The following is a 22,765-nucleotide window of genomic DNA, read 5'->3' as shown; positions in this document are numbered from 1 at the left end:
TCTGGGTTAAGACTAAGGGCAGTGATTGCGCGGCTTGGGCCTAGCTGGGCGGGACATGTGAGCCGGAGGAAGCCCTGTGCACTCCTGCTCCAGGACGGGGAGGAGGGTTTTTTTCCACTCCCTTGCTGTCCAGGTGGGGGAAGAGGCTGTTACTGCTTTGGGCAGCTGATTGCTTTTCCAGCTGCAGAAGCTTCTCCCCACAGCCACCTCTCTAAACACATTGTGCCCATGACCGGTGCTGTGCCACAGGCCCCCTTCCCCAGTTGAACTTGCCCACCAGGCCCTTCCCTTACAGCAGCCCGGAAAGCAATCAGATGCTACTGCCTGCCAATAACCAGGGCATGCAGGCCCACCCCCTGCCTCCCTCTCTGTGCTGTAGCAGACCCCCTCTCCTCTGGAGCAGGACTCTTCCCCACGTGCCCCACCCCCAATTACTAATGTACTCACAGGGGGCCGTATCCTTGCAGCGCCTGACAAGCATCACTTAACCTGCCTCACTGCCACGTAATAACCTCATCTATCAACCTGGACGAGACTGCAGGGCCATTGCTGGGAGGGGCTCTCTTTAAGCAGCAAATGTCATTATCCAAAGTCCCCGATCCCCTTGCTTGATATGCAAAAAACTCGCTGGCTCCCCAGAGTCCCGTGCGGAGAAAATGCCCCGCAAAATGGACATTTGTCATGTTCTGCATGCCGATGCATCGCCCAGGAAATGTGAATGATTATATCAGTGGCGGTGGGCCCAGCAGAGCCAGCCTGACACCTCGTGGTACAGTGAGGAAACACACCTCTTCAGGAGAAAGGCCCAGACCAGGAACCAGGGCAGCTGGACCCTCTGGCGGGGAAAACCTGCTGCATCTGAGAATGGTCCCTTGTGGGTTAGGGGGTTTATCTACCTTCCAAGGAACAGTTCACTCTTTCCCTCGTGGAGGTATTCACCGGGGTCGGCCTTACCTGCATGCCTGCTCTAGGCCAAGAATATTTCTGTGCCACCCAAAGGGTAGAAAGACAAAATGCTGATAAGCGAATGCGAGTGGCTCCAGCCGCACAGGCTGCAATGTAAGTACATGGCCCCAGGCTTCCAGAGATGGACAGCATGCGGTCAGCTTTAATGACACGAGCAGGCCCATTTGGTCCGGGGCACCCCTGGAGATCAGAGGTAGGCGCTCCGGCAATCGGCAGAGGCAGGGCCTTCGCTGTACGCTTACTGGGGGGTGAGACTCTCTCAGTGTGCATACGTGCAGCTCCCAGCAGGATGGGGCCCTGATTTCCTTTAGGGCCTCTCTACACCGTTGGAACACGAATAGTTAACCATGAGCCATACGAATAATTTCCCACCACAGGCTCTGCATGGGCAGGGCCCTGCTTCCACCTGAGCTATATCCTTTTCTGCTGTCCCCCCATTTCTTCCTTCCTTCCTCTTCCCACGTCATTCATTTCTCTCACCTGTTTGCTCTCTCACCTTCATCTCCCTTTTCTTCCTCTTTCCCCAACCCCACCTCTGTCTGGCTCTCCCTGGATCCTGTCTCTCAGCTGAGTCTCCCTTCCTCCCGCCACGCAGGCACAAGGTGTCTTGGTCACAAAGAGGCTGAGCTACCAAAACTCCCTGGCTGCCCCCGCAGAAAATGGGGCGGCAGCTCTCTATCCCTTATTGGGATCCTTCCCCTCTTGCTCTCGCTTTCTCGGGTTCGTCTCGACTTCCCCCTCCTAGTTCCTCCACAAATCTGTCCCCTGTGGGCAGCTCTCTGCTTTAGCATGGCTGGTGTTGTGATGAGGGCTCAATCCTGCTGGTGGGACGGGTGCACAGCGCTGGAGGAGGCTGGCACGACAGGCACAAAGCCCCACATGCTATCACCTTTGGTAGGTGGCCAGTCACCATTCATTCACACAGCTAGTGCCAGTCCCCCAGTTCCATATCCCTGTGGCCAGCTGCTCCTGCCACTCACAGCCCAATCCTTGGGCTGCATGTGCCTGCCTCCAGGTGAGGGACCAACTGTAGCTGCAGCCATTGGAGCGAGTGACAGGGGCCCTCTTTGGAAGCAGGGCAGGTGACTGAGGCCAGGAACTGAATACACAGGCCCCCAAAGGCCACCCCAAGTTGCATGGCCATGGAGAATCAGGCCTGGGGCACTGGGAGCCAAGGCTCCCAGCAGGACTAGCCAGGCAGGGGCTGGCACAGGGCAGGGAGGGGAGCACTGGTGCCATGGGGAGGGGAGAGGCTGGCACAGGGTGTAGGGTTGCCAACTTTCTAACTGCACAAAACCAAACACCCTTGCGCTGCCCCAAAGCCCCTGCCCTGCCCCTTCTCTGAGGCCCCACCCTTCAGCCCCCCTCCCTCCATCGCTTGCTCTCCCCCATCCTCAATCACTTTCACTGGGCTGGGGCAGGGGGTTGGGGTGTGGGCTCTGTCTGGGGGTGTAGGCTCTGGGGTGGGGCCAAGGATGAGGGATTTGGGGTGCAGGAGGGAAGAGGCTGGCACAGGTCAGGGAGGGGAGAATGGTAGCAAAGGTCTAGCCCCTAGCAGGAGTGAGGGGTGGCTGCAGGATGCACCCAACCAGGGCCTGACCACCAGAGCCACACTGATTGGAAATAAGCAGGACAGGGAGCATTGCATCAGCCACTAGCTTTATTCACAGACTCCACTCAGTTTCCCTGGCAAAGCAGGGGTGTCAGCCCCCGCCGGGGAGCTGCCCCACCCCTCACTCTACAATGCAGCGGAAGGACTGGACAGTGGGGGACACAGCCCCCCAATCAACGGGCTTGCGGTACTCCCCCTTCTCCAAGAGGTACTGCCTGCCCCGGAAGTTGGGATGCTCATAGAATACCCAGGCCCCCTCCAGCACTTTGCAGGCGTTGATTTCCCGGATGCGGAACTCGTCCAAGACCGAAGAGCAGTCCTCTGTGGATTCATACATCTGGCCACCAAAGTCCCCCTTCTCAAAGATCTGAATACGGTGCTGGCCTCCACTGGACTGAAACAGGAGATAGAGAGTCACACGTTGCTGGGCACAGCAGCACAGTTCAAGCTCATTCTCCACTCGCTATAGAAACTGCCAGGCTGAATCAGACCGGAGTCCAGCATCCTGCCTCTGGCAATTGCCAGATGCTCCAGAGAAGGGTAAAGGACTCCACAACAGGCGGATGTAGGGTAATCTACCTCCCAAGGTTTTGTCCTAATCCCTGGTAGCTAGGGATTGATTTACACAGTAGAGCAGGAGGTTCTGTTTCCCTCCCAGAACTCCGAGTAGCATCAGCTGTTATACCACAACCCCCTTGCTCATTGCACTCCTGTGCAAGCTCCTTCTTCATGTCCCAGTGGCTTTGGATGGAGGCTGCACGATGCTGCTGGCCATGGAGACCCTGGCTTTGCATGGGACTGTGCTGTTTATGAGCATCAAAGGTGGACAATTAAAGGGGCCTCATTATGCTTGAGAGGCAAGAAACCTCCCTTCTTCCCCTCTCCCCCCAACTTCGGGGAATGCACTGATGGGAACGTAGTGACTAGGAGAGGATAGGGGGAGGGGGAAGAGGTAGCTCCCAGGCGTATAAAATACAGGCCTGACCAAAACAATCAACTGGCTTTCCAGTTCACCTGAGTTAGTTTATTGCTCCTGAAGGTGCCCTTGGGCTCCCCCAACCCGTCTGGAGTTTATTGCTGTGCCAGTACCAGCTCCTCCACTGCCCAGAGGCATTAACACGTAAGCATGGCCCTGCAGGCTCAGAGGGTCTGATTCTCCCCTGCTTTACACCTCATGTAGTCACTGGCCCATCTGCAGACAGTGCCAGATGCTGCTATCCTGCTATGCCAGCGTTAGGATCCCCGGGTGGAAGAGACTGGATGAGGGGCCGGGCAGGGCAGACCCAGGCTCAAGGGGGCAGAGCCAGGGCACTGCTGGTGATGGATAAGAGATGCACTTTGGCTGGCACCAGCTGCACTTCAGTGTTTTAAACTGATTCCCTCTGTGGAGGAGGTTGACTGATTTAATCCTTCCGGTGCTGCAGGTTTCAGAACTGGAGCTGCAGTGTGGCCCAGGGCAGTAAGGAGTCAATGAGATGGTGACAGCCTGTACTCGCATTTCACGTGTACAAGGCATTATATTTGCTGAGATTTCAAGCACTGAATAGCCTTAAGCGCTACAAGAGTGTTAATTTCCAGCTTCCTGTGCAGCCTGGCCCACCTCATCCCTCCCTCCCTGGTCTGTTACCAGCACCAGCCTGAATGCCACCATTTCCCACAGGGGTGATGAATTGCCTCTCCTCAGGGCAGCCTGTTCCTCTTGCCCTCCCCACCGGAAAGGAACGCTTCACTGCTGCCTTGGATGCACTGGAGTCCCATGCCCACGTGGCGAAGTTTCCTATTGCTCACACTCATCTAATGCCCCCCTAGCTGAGTGCCCCCATCAGCTGGCTCTTTCAAGCACTGATCACAGTTGAAGGCAGTCACATACCGCTACGAGGCCTTGGCATTGGTGAAGGCAGCACGGGAGGCCAAAGACTCTAAACCAGGTCGCAGCTGACTGGGTTAATAGTCAGAATTACAAGTTAAATACTTCCACCCAGTGTTTAATTATAGAATATCAGCAGGGCTCCACCACTGTTAAAGCAAGCGGGAAGGGGCAGCTCTTTGAGACCAGTGGTAGGGGAGGTGCTGTCCTCAGGGGCCCACCCAGCTGTTCCAGAGCCCCTTAGAAGAAGGTATGCTCTGGCTAGAGAATGCTGGAGCAGCTGCTCATGCCCCAGTCCTGCCTCTGGAAGATGGAGGCATGCAGTATTTAATGGGTTAGATTTCCCTCCTCTGGCAGGGGCAATGCTCTGGACACTAGCTGGCTGGACACTGGTTTATCATCTCTTAGTTTACAGTTATTGGTTGCTACAGGGTATCATTGTTAAGCACACCGATTGCCTGCAGCATTACGCTGAGACATGGCCCCCGCACCTGCTCCATGACCTGCGTTTTTAGGGATGTTCTTTATTCCATACTTAATAGTTCATAGGGCAGCTGAACTATAGAGCTACAAAGCAGCATTTGATCAGATAAAAACATTTCCAACCAAAACATGCAGGACGATACAAAGGGGTGCTCTATACCATCAGTGAAACACTGCTGAGCTGCGTCCCTTTCAAAATCAGCTTTGGCCTGTACTTTTGATGCTCCTGGCTTTTATTCCCTGCCAGTGGAGAGGGTAACATAAATGCCAGCAGCAGATGAAAGCTTCCCTGCTCTTCACAGGCTAGTCATGGCAATGGGTTCCTCATGCCAGCAGGCAGAGCATAAGTGGCAAAGCCTTCCTTTAAAAGAAGGGCAAAAAAGCCAGCCAAGCTCTGTGCTCTCCTTTGATAGCCATGGGAGCTTTCAGTATAGACTGAGGAACGGGGATGCCCTGGGAAAACTGCCCGCACTTCACTTAGGGTCCCATTGCCCTGTACTCGGGGTAGACACCTTAATTACCCTGTCACACCCTGCCAGCCTAAGTGCCAGGCTACCCCACATTCCCTTCCTCTAAACTTCTGGAAGGGAACCAGCCTTCCCGTCCACCTTGTGTCAGCTGTTTCTTTCGCACCACTATTGAGCATTCTCTGCCCCTTGCTGACTCAGCAGGTTGCCCACAAGGTGAGCTGGTGTCAGCACAAGCTGCAGGATAGAGCTCACTTCCACTCCTGTGTAAGAGCGGGTAAGCATGGATTCCTCAGTGAAGCAGGGGCACTGCCAGTATCCCAAAGGCCAGGCCCTATGCTCTGCGAGTGCTAGCAGGAGCTACTTAAATGCTTGGATGGAGCAATTTGCAACCAGGGTAGAATGAGAAATCTTAGATCCAATGTTCCTGCATTTAGTACAGGTGCCTGAGGTGAGACTGTGCTTAAAATTCCCCTTTTGTACTCTCTAGGCTTGGGCAGTTGAGGGACTGCTCCCCATGCTCTGCTAAAGTTCCTGAGAAGCAAGAACAGCCCTCTGTGAGCTGGAGCTGTTCTTAGGAGCCATTTCCACCCACTTCATTGCTCCCTTCTGCCTCTAGCATGGGGCAAAGGGGACTTTGCCCTCCACGAGTAGGGGACGCTGCCCTCTACTGAAAGTCTTGTATCAAAACGCAATTGGCTTTATTTAACATCCTCGCTGTCCTTCCCAGCCCCTGCTACAGACAGCGAGCTCCATCCATGCAGGCCACACACACGTCATGAAGCAGCTGGAAGTTTGACTGAGTGAAAGGGATGGAGCCTGTGTCCAACTGAGTCAATGGGGAAAGCAGGCAGCATGCTGTCTCGTATCTCCAAACATACTTTGAATCCCTAGGAAGAGGGGGCAAGAGGTTTTGTTTTCAATCAACTTTAACTAGGCAGATGGGGTGGGGGATTTGTGCACAGGCAGGCACCTGCAAGCCCTCACCAGCAGAATGCTCCTTGGGGAACCATCCCCTTACCTACACCCCACCTGTGGGGGTGGGGGACTGAGCTACTGCCTGCCAGCCAACTCCTCTCTCTAGTGCCAGTCGCACTGAAACTGAACGACCAGGAGATCGGTTCTAGCAGGGAGCGGAGTGGGAAACAAGCTACAGAGGTTCAGACAAACGCAGGCTGGCACAGGCCGTACAGCGGAGATTCTCTAAAGCAACTGAGTGGAGAGCACAAATCCCAGGGATGGAAATTCCCAGGGGGCTTGTGCCCCTAACTGACATAGGTGCTTAGGGAAATGTCACCCTGTGTACACACCAGCTGCTGCAAGCTGCATCTGCAGGGAAAAGGAGCAAGGAGAGTAGAGGAGCAAACTCAAGAAAGCAGGGTACAGAGTAACCACCTCCCCTGTATAAATTCCAAACCCCAGCTGCCTAGAAGCAAACTGCAGCAATGTTATTTCCAAACAAAATTACACCGACACCTCAATTGTTAGAGGTATCCACTGAAACTTACCTACAACCTGCCCAAAGCAAACTGCTGTTCTCACTGAAATCAGTGGGGGAGTTTCTCTTTATCTGTTGACATCAAATTTCTTTGCCCCACTTCACAGGGCCATGTGGAAGCTCAGAGCATTTCCCTCTGTTATGGATTAGACTGAGCTGCAGCAGCATTTCAATAGAACTTCAGCTACGTACTACATGAAAACACTGCAGCTTTCCTGGGAAGGTTTTCTTACTCTCCAGGCCTTCCCAGGGTTATGGTTTGTTCACTTGCCCCTAAGATTGCAACCTTCTGATGATGCAGAAATTGTCCCATGTGACCTGTTGGGATTCTGTTACCTCGTTCTCAAGTATATCTAGGAATATCCCACCCGTGTGTTATGGAGGAGGAGCAGCAGCAACACATGTGCTTTGGGGGAGACTGGGGAGAGGAAGGGAAGGTCAGACTTACTAAGTGAATGGCTTTGCATGAGCTGAGGCGGTCATTAAGGCCCATCCAGCGCTGGTACTCGGGGTACTCGCCGTGGGTCAGAACGAACATGTTCCCTGCAAAGTTAGGCCGCTCATAGACAACCCAGGCACCCCCCTCCACTCGGATGGAGTTGCAGCGGCTTAGGTAGGTGTGAAAATCAGGGCAGTCACTGTCACACTCATAGCGACGGCCCTGGAAATGCTTTTCTTCGTAGAAAGTGATCTGAAACACAAGCAAAGCAGAGAGAGGGGAGGTTCCTTCTCCCAAACAGATGGTGACGGCTCAGTCGATGGCTCTTGGGCAAAAGCAGCGAAGAGTCAGCCAGAGGGGGTGAGAACTGCAAGTGCTGTCACTGAAGCAAGCATGTGTTAGTTGAAACTGCACCATTTGAACAAGGCTGACTCCTTAGCTACTGCCTTTAACATAAAGGCGCATCATTAACCATGAGCAGTTAAAGGGGACTGCCCTGGGAAGAAATGACAAAGCTTAATATTATTAGAATGGTTTGAATGACATTCAAAGAAAGATGCAATAAAAAAAATTGGGGTGGGTGGAGAGGGAAGTGTTGCTTTGGTTTAAATTGCGTGCTGTGGGCCCAATCCTGTGACGCCTCATGCCCACCAATAGTCCCTAGAAGAGCGAGTAGCCCAAGGGAAGGCTAGCTTTTGTAACAAGAACTGCAGGGTTGGCACCGCTGTTTGCAACCCAAACGCCACAGTCCTATTCTAATTTTGAAGAATGAAACAGTCTGTTTTCATTGGCCACGCTAAGGGAAATGCAAAAAGTAAACAAACCATCGAGAGGGAAAAAGTTAGTTTGGTTCACATCAATTGTCATTTTAATTATTTCAGGGATGGTTAGTAACAGAGGTAAAGACATTTAGGCTCCAGTCCTCCAAATACTGTGTGAAAGGGCTACTCGTGTGCTTTAAAGCTAAGCACGTGCATGTTTGCATAATCGGGCCTTATCTATTAACTGCATGATTTTCCCTTTCATAGTTCTCACAGTCTCTATGTATAACACACAGCAGCCTGTTTCCACATCCTATGCTATAGTGCCATAACCTGGCCATCTTTTTTTTTGCCACTGAAACAAAGTTTCAGAAGTGAAATTTGTAAGATACATTTGACTTCCCTAATCAAAGTTTTGTAGTCAGAGAGAACAATTCACTGCTCCTGTTTGCAAGCTGTTTCCCATCCCCCTTCAAACATGATCACAAAGAGAACTGAGAACCCCTGAAGTTTATGTCCACAGGGCAAAGATTGGACTAACAATAAACATCAGTATGTTTAGTCTTAGTGAAAGAGCTCATAGGAATTTGTAAGGAACACGCTCCTCCCCACGAGCCCTCTACTAAGCTCCTTCACTGCAGGTGGGCACAGATCATTAGTTCAAGTGAGACGTCTCAGCTCTAACCAGCAGGGAAGTGGCACAGCAGGGAATTGAACTCAGGTCTCCCGAGTCCTAGGCAAGTGCCCTAACCACTGAGCCATCCCGCCTCTCAGAGGACACTAGAGTCTCCTGCTCCACAGAGTTTAAGTTACATTAGCAAAGCAGTGAGTGAACCTTTGTCCTTGATCTTTAGTCAGTTACTGTCCGCCAGCAGGCTCAGCCCCAACACCACCAGCTGTCAGACAAAGCACCTTTCCCCCTGCTTAGAAGAGCTTAGGTTCCAGAGGTGAAGTAAGTTCTACATGAGCAAATTCTTTTGCCCACCTGATACCGGGGCAGATCTCTGCCTGCCTGCAGTGCCCCATTCTCATGCTGCGATGGGACTCAGAGACAGGAGCAGATGACAAGAATATTATTGCACAGCATGCCTGTGCAGTGTCATTGTGCCCGTTTTACATACGGGCACACAGAGCAATGAAGGGTCACTCCAGCGTGTCCCCCAGTGGGAGCAAGAAGTTCAGATTTTGGCTGTATGCCCAGGGTCACTCAGCGAGGCAGCACACAACTGGGAACCAGCACCCAGGCTCTCAGTCTCATGCACTTTGATCCCTAGGCAGAACGTAGGGTTGTGAGCTACATCCCTGTCTGGTTTAAACCTGCTAGGAGTCCAAAGTGGAGGGCCTGCTCCCACCCACACTGAAGTCAGAGGGAAAGCTGCTCTCAACATCCCTGGGTTCAGTACTGTAGTCTGAGGGTAGGTCTACCCAGCATTTTGGAGCATCAGACTTGGGCTTGCCGGGCTCACGCTAGTGCTCTAGAAATAATGGTGCAGACAGCACTTTGAAGCCGCAGCTCGGCTAGGGAAGGGTGTGGGCTTCAGAGCCCTAGTGGCTCCTTCAAAGCACTGTCTGCACAAGTGCTGGCACAAGCCCTGCTAGCCCAAGTCTGTCACCCAGGGCTGGGAGGCTCACTCTAAACATACCCTGAAGAAGCTCAAGTGTCTGGGCAGTGCCCTCTTTGGCAGTATTACACATTTCACACAACTGGTCTCCCCCCGCCTGTGATCAGAGTCAGGCATCAGCATCCCAGCAGCCATGCTGTACTTCCTTCTCGACAGCCTGACTATGGAGCATACACTGGTGCTGGCTGCTAGCTTTGGAACTCAGATGCTTTGCAGACACTCAGGGCATCTTCCCGCAAGCTTGCCACTCTCTTCACGGCACAGCAGCTCTCCCCAGTAAGACACCGAGGAGAGCATGAAGCACTGGGGCACATTTGAAAGTCTCCCCAACAGCCACAGCATTCGCCTCCCACCTCCGCTCTCCTGATGTACTGTAGTAGAAAGAGAAATATCCAGTGTGAAGAAAAAGGGAGGAAAGACCATCTTTGTCACTCAAAATACAGCCCTGTATTTTAAATAGTCATTTTATCTCTCTGAGCGAGCTTTCGGTTTGAAAAGCTCCTGTCCCCAGTGGAAAAGCCACGTACATTTTTGAATCACTTGCTTTTTATTCATTGATCTTCTTTCAGAGAATTAACAGACTATTCTACCACTGTGCTAAATTCTGCTCTATTACCCTAAGCTCCTGCTACATTTCTGCCATGTTTGTAAACAAGAGCAACTTCCTAAGTTGCATCTTGTCCCCTCAGAAGGATACACAAACAAACTTACCCTGGTTCCTGTTTTGGACATTTTCCGTTCTAGACACTACACCCCAATTGCTGCAGGAATTCCAGAAGCAACTGCGAAGGGCCAGAATCTGGGAGGCCCTTTTCATAAGGCTCCTTTTGTACCAGACATTCGCTTTGTCATGAAAATGGGATCCAAGAATTAAGTCAGTGATGCTAGGGCTAGGGATTGTTTCTAGAAAAGCAAACAGGATTAGGGAATAAAGGGAGGCTTCATTGTACGCTTTATTTTTTTGCTATTGCATCATCAGGGCAGAATGGTCTGCTGAGTCAGAACACCAAAACAGTCCAACTAAGAAGCCTAGGGGGATGACACAGTTTGGCTGCTCTCTCTGCTTTGAACATTCCAATAAAAGATCACCACCGACTAGGATCCAAGGTTCCGAGGTCCTACGTCCCTCTGTAAAAAGGAACCAAGCCTTGTGAGAGGACATTTTCTAACTGTTGCAAGGTGCAGTGGGGAGATCATAAACACATGCTCAGCTGAAAGGTGGGAAGAGAGCTGGAGAGAATGGCCTCTGCTTAGAGGACACTATCTGAAAGCAAGTAACAGGAACGTCTGTGCAGCAGTGATAACACTGAACTGGGGCAGCGTGGCCTAGTGGATAGAGCATTGGACTGGGACTCATTCTATACCTGGCTCTGCCGGTAGTCTGCTGGGTGACCTTGGGCCAGTCACGTCTCTCTGTGCCTCAGTTTCTCCATCTATAAAATGGGGAAAGAAATACTGACCTGTGTAGAGTGCTTTGAGATCTAGGGATCTCTAGATAAGACCTAGGGCATTATTTCTATAGCACCCTCCATTTGAGGGGCTCAAACTGCTGTTAAGAACATTAACAGACATACCCGAAGGAGGGATTTTTATCCCCATTTTACGATGAGGAACGTGAAGCACAGAGGGATTAAGTGAGGTGTCCACAGTCCTACAGGAAGGACATGTCAGAGTCAGGTACATCCTCCTTAGGGACACCCTTACACTGACGCGATGCACTGGGCTAGGTAAATACTTACCACAATCAGAGCGGGGTACAAAGCATGGAACACAGGGGTGCAGATGTCTGTGCCCCCAGAAGTCACTCTGTTATAACTATAAACACCTCTCCAGCTATTGCTGGCACCACTCCAAAGGCTTAGAGAGACAAAGACAGCAGATGAATTTGGCAAGCAGCGCCTGAACCATTCCGCTGTTATTTCAAGTCTGTCAGAACGGATCCATTTCATCCCTTTGATTCCACACGCTGCTGTCTAAACCAGCACACCTTTAAACCCTGCCAACTCCAGAGGCACCCTGGGGCCAATAGGTTGAACTAGATATCTGCCCAATGGCATTCCATTCTCCTTCCTGCCTAATCCTTTAAGTATCAGGGTCTGTGGCTTACACACACTGGTTTTCTGCTAGCATGTGAGGCCACTCACCACCATTAATCCAAGAGCTGTTTATGAAGATTCCAGCATCCAGCCTAGGACCCAGCTTCCACTGAAGGGAGCTACAGTGGCTCGGTATATTAATCCCAGAACTGGATTCCCTTTTGCTATCCCACGTCCCCCATTTAAATGCTGAGTAGGTGCACATCAGAGCCAACACCTCCATTTCTTCCCTGGGCCTAGGACAGACTTCCACTTGGGGAGGGGGTGGGGGGAGGGCAAGGGATGGGGGAAAGGGAGTTTGCTTGAGTAAGTTGTCCTGTGGGGGGCAAAATTGTGACATTACAAAGCTATGAGAGTCTGTTGCCAAATTAGATTTTAATCATCATCACCACTTTGGATTGGATAGTAACCTGAGGGTGTAGCTGGGTTTGTCCCACACCTCTAAGAGCCACGTCCAAGTCTTACCTTCACTTGTTACTCAGGCAAAACAAATGCCCACTGATGGCTAGGAGAGTTTTGGCTGAACACCAGAAGGCTAGATCACCAGCTGCTGTCAATCAGACATCACTCCTACACTGAAGTCAACGGAGCTATACCAATTTGCACCAGCTGAACATGTGGCCCCACTGTCTCTCCTCAGACCATACCTCAACCCCCTTCTCCCTCCCACTTACTGGCTCCAGGAGCCTTCTGGAAATGCTGACTTATGCATGCATAGTTCCAGATGTCATCGAGGCTAGCACATCAGATCCTTTTATTTTCCTTGTGCTCCACACATTTGGTTTCTCTGTTTCACATTTGTCAGTTGGGTGGTTCAGATAAACATCTCACTATGTTGCATGCAATCAATCACGCAGCAGCTTACCTCGTTTGCCTCACTAATTGTGACCTGGTCACTCAGACATACCCCACAAGCCCCTGGGTCAGCTGACTCGAAAGTGAGGGGCATTCGCTGAGGGGCTAAAAATTGCAGCGTAGACTTCAAGCTCAGGCTGGAGCCTAAGCCCAAATGCCAAGCTGACTCAGGCCAGCCGTGGGTTAGTTTTTATCCCCATGTGGACATACACTTGGAGACTGGTTGTCTTGAGAGCAGGAAATGAGGGGGAGACCCACTCCTGCTGATTTTCAACTGTGGGAAGCTGAAATATTGATGACAAGAAACGCTGCTCAGATCAAACTACTGTCATGTCAGGGATGCCATGGCTGATACTATACTCACTGACCTCCAGGATTGAGATGTCTCACCCACTGTTGCTAAGGGAATTAACGTTCCCCCCCCCACATGAAATATGACCACGTTTATATGTTATTAGAGCATCACAGGAGCTAGAACCGTAGGTGGCTAGTGAAAATATTCTTTGTGGTGGGAAGAAATGAGTCAAAACAGTCAGATGCTGCTCTCCAGTGCATGTGTGCAGGTTGCTCTCTCCATCCCAGCCTGTGTGCAGGGGAGGGCTGGGGAGCAATAGGAGAGTGAGGCCCCCTCACACGCACAGGGCTGAGCCTAGCTCTCCACTCTGGCCTGTTGACTCTCAGGATTCACAGATTTGCTGTGGCAGGCTCTTCTAAATGGGAGGGGGATGAGTGGGGGGGCTGTAACAGGAGGAGGTTTTGTGAGGCTTGAGTTTATTTGGGGCAGGAGGACAACGTTGGGTGGGGGGTTATTTGGGAGCTGGATGGCTGTGTCTGGCTCCTTTCTCTGCAGCCCCTTCCCTCTTGCTCACTCCTGCCCTGCCTGGCACCAACTCCAGAGCCAGTTCTGCACCCAGGCAACAGCTGAGAGGGCCTTGCCCCCACCACACCAGCACTGGGCATGGCTGCACTCAGGAAGGACTCTGCACCACGCGGGGACCTGGCACACCCTTCTTGCTGCTGCCTCTAGCGACTTTCCTGCTTGTCCTGCTACTTGGCAGGCAGGCAGCTCCGTGCCAAGCCAGCTTGGAACTGCCAGAGGCAGAGCTTCACCCACTGAGCTGGGCTAGGGTTGCTCAGATCTGGGGGGCTGAGCCCCCTCAATCCTTGGCCACCTCATTACTGAGAAATCTTTTCGTAGGAAACATGCCTGACTTGGCTTAAAATTCCATTTATTGACATTTCACAGAAGCAAGGAGGAGGCAAAGAAAAAGACCTAGGCAATTTCATGAAACTTCATCCTTTAAGTGCTAACGCCATCTCCACATAGAAAAATACCTCGAGTTCATTTTACACACTGGAGAGAGGGGAAAAAAATAAATCAAACATTTGATTATCATTTATGAAAGGGAGTAACAAGCTCTTCCCCAGACAGGTGCACACAACAGCCTCATGTCCCTGCGGCCAGTGTCACACCAAGGTGAGTGCCTTCGCAAGACACGTACATGCCCAGAATTTTAACTAGGCACCCACCCTGCCTAAGAGGCCCACAGCAAACCGCAGGCTTGTCTTTGCATCACCGTTCCTTACCACGCAATCCTTCATCTGGTTTCCTCCTGAAGCCAGCTGGAGTTGATGTACCCCAGGTCCTGGAAAGGAGCAAGGTGATGCAGTGATGTCTTGAACAGGGCAAAAAAAAGTGTCCAGCTCATGCTGATGCAGAGGTCCAGATATCCTCATTAATTTGCAACACCATGGGAATGTCTAACCAGCATGGCCTCAAAGTATTCACTGGAAACCACCGTCAGCTTGTCACCATCCATCCTCACAACTCTGTAACAAAACACGAGTTCACTCCAACAATTCAGTGACTTCCCCTCCCCAGGCCAACAGCTTGCTGGAGAAAAACCCAGAGCATGATCAGTTTCATTTAGCAAACTATTTCAAATGCGTGGTGATTGTATCCATACCATGGGCAAGTGTCTGGCTCCTTGTGCATCACCACTAAGAAATTCAAGAGATTATAAGGGAAAGCATTCTTTGAAGCATCATGGAAGTGGCCACTAAGGGCTTGTCTACAGAGCGATTAATCTGCAGAATTAATGCACAATATGCAAGCTGCACTAATAGTGTGCACATGGGCTGGCTGTGCCTTCTTTCAGTTTGCATCTGTGTGTCCACATGGCAGGGGCTTCCTGTGCACTAAGCGCTTGGCATTCTCGGAGGGTATCTCACGGTCCTTTGCTTCAACACTAAGCAGTGTGCATGCTGGGGATGTTCTCACTGCATGCAGTGGGATGCATAGAAGGCGGCAGTGGAATTCCAGGACTTGGAGTAAATTCAAAAACATCCCATGCGTCAGCTCTCTCCAGCCCATCATTCCCCTCTTTCTGGAGAGGCGAGTGCCATTTGCAAATTGCTGTCAGCCAGCATGGACCCAGCAATGCTCCACACCACTATGCTGGCAACTGCATACAGGTAGAGGCTGTTTGGAATGTAGTTCAGCTCTCGAGCTGAGTGACTTGGCTTTGTCTTTGGACTTCACCCACTGCACTACTGAGCAGATGTGGCGGCTCCAGCAGCAGCTCGGGCAGTGGTGGAGGAACAAGGACGAAGACAAGGATGACACAGAGCAACTGCTACTACTGGAGCTGTTCCTGGAGCAGGAACACTGTGCAACACCTTTTCAGGGATTGGGAAACCAGTGGGGATTGGTAGGAAAGGATCGTTCCCTAGACCTGGGATGACCAGCAGTGATGAGAGAATTTCAGGATGGCGAGGACTATCTTTTTTGATATCTGCACTGAGCTAGCCCCAGAGCTGCAGCGGCAGCATACCAACATGTGGTGCCCAAACCCATAGACATGCTGGTCACCAATGCCATGTGCAAGCTGGCCACCTCCAAATGCTACTGGTCCATAACCAGCCAATTTGTAGTATTCAGGAGAAAGTTGATGGCTTTTCAAGTGTGGGGTTCCCAAACAGCATTGGGGCAACTGATGGGATCTACATGCCAACTGCTTGTCCCCCACACCATGGCTCAGAGTGTATGACCAGAGGGATATTTCTTTATGGTGTTCCAAGGGCTGGTTGATCACTGTGGCAGGTTCACAAACATAGGGTGGTCTGGAAAGTCCCACAATGCTAGGCTCTTTCAACACTCAGCTCTAATTATCTGAGGGAATAAAGGAGAATTTGCCCCCAGCATAGTTCTGGATATTAATGGTGTGGGAATTGCTCCAGTTATCGTGGGAGACTCTGCTGCTGCTGCCCTGGTTCATGACCCTATCACCTCAGTAGCTGCAGAATGACAGCAGAGTGTGTACTTGGCCACCTGCAAGGAAGGTGGCACTGTTTGTGGAATAGGTTAGAAGCTGGAGAAAGAAAAACCCCATGCTGCAGGTTATATTTTGCGCAATAATTGAGATAGTAAGTGAGAGGGTGGGAGGCTTTCCAATGGGTGGGAGGCTGAGGTGAAGACACTTGCTCAGGGGTCTGAGCAGCCAGCAAAATGCCCAACGGAAAATGGAAACAGTCAATGCAGGCTATGGCTCCTGGAGTTTCAGGCCTGAAAATGTGCAGCTATACATCCAGCTGTTATCCCAAAGGGAATGGATTGTGAACTGTGCTGTTTCTTTGATAGGTGGTAGATGTGGCAATCCTTATTTTATCTTGTCTGTGCCTTTACCCTTTTGTAAAAACCTCTGACTTAGTCAAAATGAATGGACTGCCTGTATAAAGTGCATCGCTGACTCTTTCTGAATGGATTTTTAAACCAGCAGAAATGAAGCTTTAATTAAACAATGAAACAAAGCTTTAAAGTGACAGTGCAGTGGACGGCAGACTACAACAAGGGGTGAGTACACGCCTCCTTGTTGCCTCTTGTTCTTGGGGTGTCTGGTGTTGAGTGGCAGGGCTCGAAGTTATCAGGGGCACTGGATGACTCAAAAGAGCTACGTTCCCAGGTGCAATTGCTCTCGCTGCCCTGAGCTTGGGTCAGGGAGGAGAGGTAACGTGACCGGTGCGCCCAGTGACCGCTCCAGTAGAGTACTGTACCAGGGTTGTCGAGGCCACGCCTGTGGGCCTTGAGCATGAGAGGGAATGGGGGAAAAGGCATAGAGCAGGCGACCTCTCCAGGATAGCAAGAATGTGTCCGTGAGGGAGCCTGGGCTGTGACCCTGGAAGAAGCAGAACAGTGGGCATTTCCTGTTGCGTTGGGTGGCAAACAGGTTGACCTGGGGAAACCCCCACCTTTGGAAAATGAGGTGTATGACATCCGGCCAGATGGACCACTCGTGTGTGCAGAAGGACCTGCTGAGGCAGTCCGCCAGCGTGTTCTGAATTCCTAGGAGAAAGGACACTTCCAGGTGAATGGACTGGGTTATGCAGAACTCCCACAGCTGGAAGGCCTCCTGGCATAGGGGAGAGGAACGGGCTTCCCCTTGCTTGTTGATGTAAAACATGGTGGTAACTGCTACGCACTGGCCTTGTACTCAGGCCTGAAAGGCCTGGCAGGCTAGGTGCACCACCCTCAGCTCCCTGATGTTGCTATGTAGGGAGAGCTCGTCCTGGGACCACAGGCCCTGCGTCTGGAGGTCTCCCAGATGCACCCCCATCCCAGAGCCGACGTGTCCGTGTCAAGGGACAAGGAAGGTTGAGGGTTGTGGAAGGGGATTCCTTCACGCTCCACCCTTGGGCAGTGTGTGTTAAGAATGGAGGGATGTCAGGACCTGCCCTGGCACCGTGACCACTGAATTCAAGCTGTTGCGCCCCAGGTAGTAGGCCGAAGCAAGCCATGCCTGCAAAAGTCTAAGCCACAGCCTGGCATACTGGGTCACGTAAGTGCAGGCAGCCACGTGGCCGAGGCGACTCGGGCAACCCTTTGCTGTTGTGGCTGGGAATTGTTGGAGGCTTTGAATTATGTCTGTGATGGCTCAGAATCGGGACTCCAGTAGAAGGGCCTGTGCCTGATACAAGTCTAACACTGCCCAAATGAATTCTATTCTTTGGGTCGATTCCAAGGTCGACTTCCCCAAGTTGAGGAGGAGACCCTGTCGAACAAATGTGCACCTGAGCAAACAGATTTGGGATTGCACCTATCCCTTGGTGCGGCCCCTGAGCAGCCAGTCGTCGAGATAGGGGTATATCTGCACCTGTTGTCAACGGAGGAAAGCAGCCACGACCAGCATGCACTTGGTGAACACTTGGGAGGCTGTTGAGAAGCCTAATGGTAGGACAGCGAATTGGTAATGTTTGCGGTTGACCACAAAGAATAGGAAGTGCCAATGTGCGGGACGAATTGCTATATGGAAATACATGTTCTTCATGTCGAGGGCTGGAGAGCAGTGCTGCGACCTGCAGCGATGCCGCAACCTGGAGCTGCGCGGGGTCGCTAAGCGGCATTGGGACAGGAACCTGTTGCATGATGGGGATCGACGTGGGGATCGGCGCTGCGAGCGGGAGCGCTGGTGCAACCTAGAGTGGCGCCGAGACTTTATCAGCAGTGCCAACGGCTGGAGCATCACTGGTTTGCCTCGAGACGGTGCCGTACGATGTGGTATCAGAAGCTTGGAGCAAAGAGTGGGTGACCTGGGCGCTGTCAATGCAGTGAGGTCCCTTGCAGCCTCAAAGGTGTCCGGGGCGGATGGCCAGCTCCACTTCCTCGATGACCTGGACCGGAGAGTCCAACGGCACCAGACTCAACGGTCCCCCTTGCGGGGCCAAAGTCGACGGTGCTGTCTCTGCAGACTTCGGCACTGGGTGCTCCTAACGAGGACGTGCCCCGTTGGCCGGCTCCAGAGGGGTGGACCTCTGGGACGGAGAGCTGCTCCTCCCTTGCTTCCGGTGCCGCTTCTGCACCAGAGAGTGGAAGCGATGCTGGGTCCTGCCAGTTTCGGTGCTGGGGAGCGGCGGTGCCACAGGTCTCTGCCAGAGTCCACCCGTGGTGCTACTTCCACCACTGCTGCCGTCACCACGCACCACATGAGATCAGCGCCAGGTCCTGCCGCACCGGCAGAGGCTGAGGTCTAAGTGCCACCTCCATAAGGCAAAAGTCTCGCTGCTTTTTGGTTCTGGGGCAAAACCCCTTACAAATCCTGCACCAATTGGCTTGGTGAGCCTCCCCCGGACACTTTAAACAACCGTCACGGGAGTCGCCCATTGGCATGGGCTTGTTGCAGGACTTGAACCCCTGGGACTTGGACATGGCAGCCCTCCCAAGAAAAAGCAGTCGGGACAGAGGATAACCCCCCAGCCCAACTGCTAACTACTAATACTAACAAACAATTAAACTAACTAATATGTATAGAGAACAAACAAACAAAGTCAGGGAAATGTGGTAGAACTTGCCAGGCAAGATGCCACATTTCCAAAGACCATCACTGGCTGTAAGAAGGAACAGAGGAGGTGCCAGGTCGGCAGGGTCATATATTGAGCACCATGAAGGCGCCGCTCCAAGGGGCTCCACAGCCAACCTGATGGGTGCTGCTAAGGGAAAAACTTTCTGACGACTGCACACACCTAACTGGAATCAATATGAGCAATCACTCAAAGAATAACATGGCTGGGTCCTGGCTGAGGGCACTGGATTGTCAGTGTGCCCACTCACAGCATGCACTGCAGCAGAGCATTCTGAGCTTGAACAACCTCCCCGAGTTGCCTCCGCATTTCTCTGTCTTCCTCCACAGTGCCTTTTGCCATAGCAACGCTGTCCCTAGCCACGGTGACACTGTTTCCAGCCACTTCAACCCTCTTGTTCAATAGCTCCTGGTCTTCTTCCCTCTCTGACATCAAATACAATCACCAGCTCTTCACCGGTTTCTTTTTATTTGTGGGGAGGGGAGTCTACAATGAAAGCTGGATATTTCATCCCAAGTTCTCTGTTTCTTCCCTACCAGCCATGGATAAAGGCCCTGTCCTTGAAGGTCTGGCCACTGCAGGTGCCATTGCTGAGGGGGTAGTGAAAAAACTGAGCCAAGCAGATGTTAGTGGGATTCTGGACAGGCTAGACTAGCCTCTTTAACACGTCTCTCTCATTCCCACCCCACCACCCCCAAGATTCTTCTGGTCTTGGTGGGCCCCTCGTAGCCAGCAGGCCGTGTGTGCATAGCAGGGCTAGATTGGCTTGAGTTGCAGCTGTGCCTCGGAAGCTGAGGGTGGGATTGGGAATTATGTTCCCACTCTGGTTTTGCAATTTGGCTGCACCTTGGAGTTGTTTCTATGGCGTCCAAGGAGTTAGTGGGGAGCATATGGAACGAGCGGGATAGTAATCCGTGGCCTGACTCTCAGTGATGTTACACTGAAGCAGGTGACTAGGCGACAGAGAACAGCCTTATTCACAATGGCAAAGGCACACTAGTGACATCACTGTGAAGTTCTTCACCAAGCTGGTCCCCCAGAAGTGTGGCCAGAGTGGAGGGAATGCCAGGGCAATGACTGTGCATCTATCCCAGGTAAAGTGCAGATAGGGGGTGGGGGTGGAAGTCAAGCAATTTCTCTGGTTCTACTTTATCACCCCTGCAGACATGCTGAAAGTGTAGAGAAAAACATCAGGCTCTGCACTGACTGTCCGAAGCACGAACTGCTCCAATCCTCTCTCTATATAAGCCTGTGGAAAGACATTAAAAGCTGTATGCTATCCGTAAGGTGGACCTCTTTCCTGTACAAATGCGTGTTTATGCCTCAGCAGGGAGCTGTAGGAGTAGTGCTTTACAGGTATGCAATGCCCATGTCATCTGAGAATACTAACCAAACCCCTTTGCCCCGAGCCATTGTCCCAAATGGTTCAAAGTTGTACGAGTGTTTTCATTATTCCAATATGCTGCAGGAGGGGAGCTAGGGAGTGAGAGATGGAGTAAAGACTGCAGCTGTGCCATGCTGCCAGCCACTATTTTGAGCAGATGGACAGGGGTTTTGGGGGTGAGGGGGGAGCTCGTATTTGCCAGACAGGACAGACAGGAGAAAAGAAAGAAAAGAAAAAAGAAAAGTTTTCACCTGAGACAGAAGCCAATTGCTCGGCTGGAGTAGACACCATTTTGAAAACGTGGGATAAGAAAGGGAGGCAAGTACTGGAGATTTGGAAAGGCTCCCAGCTCCCACCCGCCAAAAAAGACTGTAGCCATGGGACACTTGGATCAGAAGCTAGCACAGTGGTGTCATATAACAATAATACATTGTAAAGGTAGATCCTATGGAGGGCATGTAATCTGCCTCTCAGTCTCAACCTGGTTTCTGGCTCACCCACATAGCCAGAATTAGGGTCCTGATTCCTGACGAGATCCTGACTTTCTGGGGAGAGCCCCTCACTGCCCTCCTCATGTTCCTCCTCTGATGACTTTTGCCACTTGTCTGCAGTCTACAGGGAGAGCATCAGGGTCCACAGCTCCTTGGGCTTGGTAACGATGTAATTGATCAAAAGCCCATCCAGTTCCTCAAGAAATAGGCAGAATACAATTCCACTGCTGGATCTTTTCCTGGCACCCCTGGCTTTAATATAAGTCTTCCTGAGCTGTTTGCTCTTTATCCCACACTGGTCAGCATCCTGGTTATGGCCCCTCATGGACCTCTACTTAGCAATGTCCACAAAGAGATCCTTTATCTGGTGGCTGGCCACAAGAACTTGCTGCACTGATCCCCAGGTGGCGATGAGATCTGAGGCACAGCAAGGCTCCAAGTGGGTGCTCAAGGCATGTTGTAAAGGCTGCTGGAGTGTGAAGGAATGCCGATATATCTGAATCCAGGAGCAAATGGGAAAACTCTGTTCCCATGGCAATTTTTAAACAGGGAAAGGAACATCCAGTCAACTTCACCCCAGAGCAGTGGAGGGCGCACAGGTAAACAGACAGATCAATAATGGACACACGCACAGCAACGTGGGATACCAGCTGAATAACTGCCAAAGTAGCGCATGACAGCACTGCGTGCATACAACCAACTGCACTAACTCAATCGAACATAACACACTTTGAAAGAGGATTCCAGAGTTTGTGGTATAACTGCGCTCTAAGGAATTGCATCGTGAGTGCACAGGCATTTTCACACCAGTCTGACTTGAGCTACTGTGGATGAAACCCCCATGTAGACAAGCCCTCAGGTACCTGGTGAGCAGCAGGAGATGAGGGGCAAGTAAGGGCATCAGAACAATTAGGCTGTTCTAACTGATCTGGTCTCAGACTATACCTGAAGCACGTATCTTGTCTATGCAGACACATGCAGGCTGGTCTGTCAGAGACAGATACTATACACAGACCAGAGGCATAAGTGAAGTACTTCAACCTCATTTCAAGATTATTCTGTCAGAAACTGAAATCAGAGACCCATAAAGAGCTCTTCAGCCAGAAGGGCCATGGGGACGGAAGGAAGAATTGGAGTAAACAAGGGAGCAGATAGAAGCTCAGAGGAGGTTTTGGCTCCTAACTGAAAACCAAAGCCAGATCTCAGGCTGTTGGGAGGAGGCCCACGGACAATTTCACACTCATTGTTCCCATCTGGATACCATGTGCACACAAATGTATGTAAAGTAGTATGACAATTTCTCTATCATGTAGCAGGAGAGAAACTGTCCCAGTACTCACCCTTCCTTTCCTTCTGTTAAAGGAGAGCATCCTATCCTGCCGCTTGCTTGGCGCCTGCTGCAGGAGGCACGAGGCTGTCCAGCTGCTGACGATGTCCTGTGTGAATTAGCCATTCATAGAATTTGTTCTCCACCAGCACCTGGAACTGCTTCCTCTGATCCCTGAAACCCACCAGAACATCAGCAACGTAGCAAGCGAAGTACAGTCTTGTAAGCATTCACACCACACTTCCAAACATCTCTCCTTGGGTACTCAAATGAGTAGCCTTTTCCATCCTCACTGAAAATAAGCAACAGATCTACACTTACCACGCCTAACAAAGCCATTGGATTTGTTTCCCATACTGCCCACCTGGGGAAGACTGAATTCACCTAATAAAAACTATAAGTTAGAATACCTCTGAAAGAGAGACTGCTGGCGTTGAAATAAGCCACGCAGACTTCCCCACACTGCTGTTACTGTACCTCTGACCTGTAGGACTTCTGCCCTAGGATTCTCAGAGCACAAACAGGAAATTATACCTAAGGCCA

The 22,765-nt window shown here is 51.5% G+C and overlaps 2 protein-coding genes across 8 annotated transcripts in view; both read right to left on the bottom strand.

The window, feature by feature from the left end:
• Positions 1 to 2,608: 2,608 nt before the first annotated feature.
• On the bottom strand, positions 2,609 to 14,403 carry CRYGS (crystallin gamma S). Of its 2 annotated transcripts, none has more exons than XM_075132292.1 (3): positions 14,254 to 14,403; positions 7,342 to 7,584; positions 2,609 to 2,972 (listed from the first exon to the last, which is right to left on the bottom strand). In XM_075132292.1, the coding sequence occupies exons 1-3, from the start codon at positions 14,401 to 14,403 to the stop codon at positions 2,700 to 2,702; spliced, it is 666 nt and encodes a 221-aa protein (XP_074988393.1). In that variant the 3' UTR covers positions 2,609 to 2,699. The 2 variants fall into 2 exon arrangements, with proteins under 2 accessions (XP_074988393.1, XP_048718925.1); XM_048862968.2 differs by lacking the exon at positions 14,254 to 14,403 and adding an exon at positions 10,427 to 10,510.
• The window catches only part of TBCCD1 (TBCC domain containing 1), a 26,906-nt gene continuing 12,314 nt past the window's right edge, over positions 8,174 to 22,765 (bottom strand). For 3 of the 6 annotated variants that reach the window (XM_048862963.2, XM_048862965.2, XM_048862964.2), the window contains exons 7-8: positions 22,236 to 22,396; positions 13,879 to 14,496 (exon numbers count right to left, since the gene is read on the bottom strand). In XM_048862963.2, coding sequence (XP_048718920.2) covers positions 22,267 to 22,396 — 130 coding nt within the window. In that variant the 3' untranslated portion in view covers positions 13,879 to 14,496; positions 22,236 to 22,266. Of the gene's footprint in view, positions 10,087 to 10,426; positions 11,149 to 13,878; positions 14,497 to 22,235; positions 22,397 to 22,765 lie in introns of those variants that run through there. The other 3 variants (XR_012669921.1, XR_007358307.2, XR_007358308.2) reach the window with 3 other exon arrangements.

This window comes from Caretta caretta, chromosome 9 (genome assembly GCF_965140235.1).
Source record: "Caretta caretta isolate rCarCar2 chromosome 9, rCarCar1.hap1, whole genome shotgun sequence".
NCBI classification, from domain to species: domain Eukaryota; kingdom Metazoa; phylum Chordata; order Testudines; family Cheloniidae; genus Caretta; species Caretta caretta.
The sequence above is the reverse complement of the archived record's forward strand: the minus strand, read 5'-3'. Positions and strand labels throughout refer to the sequence as shown.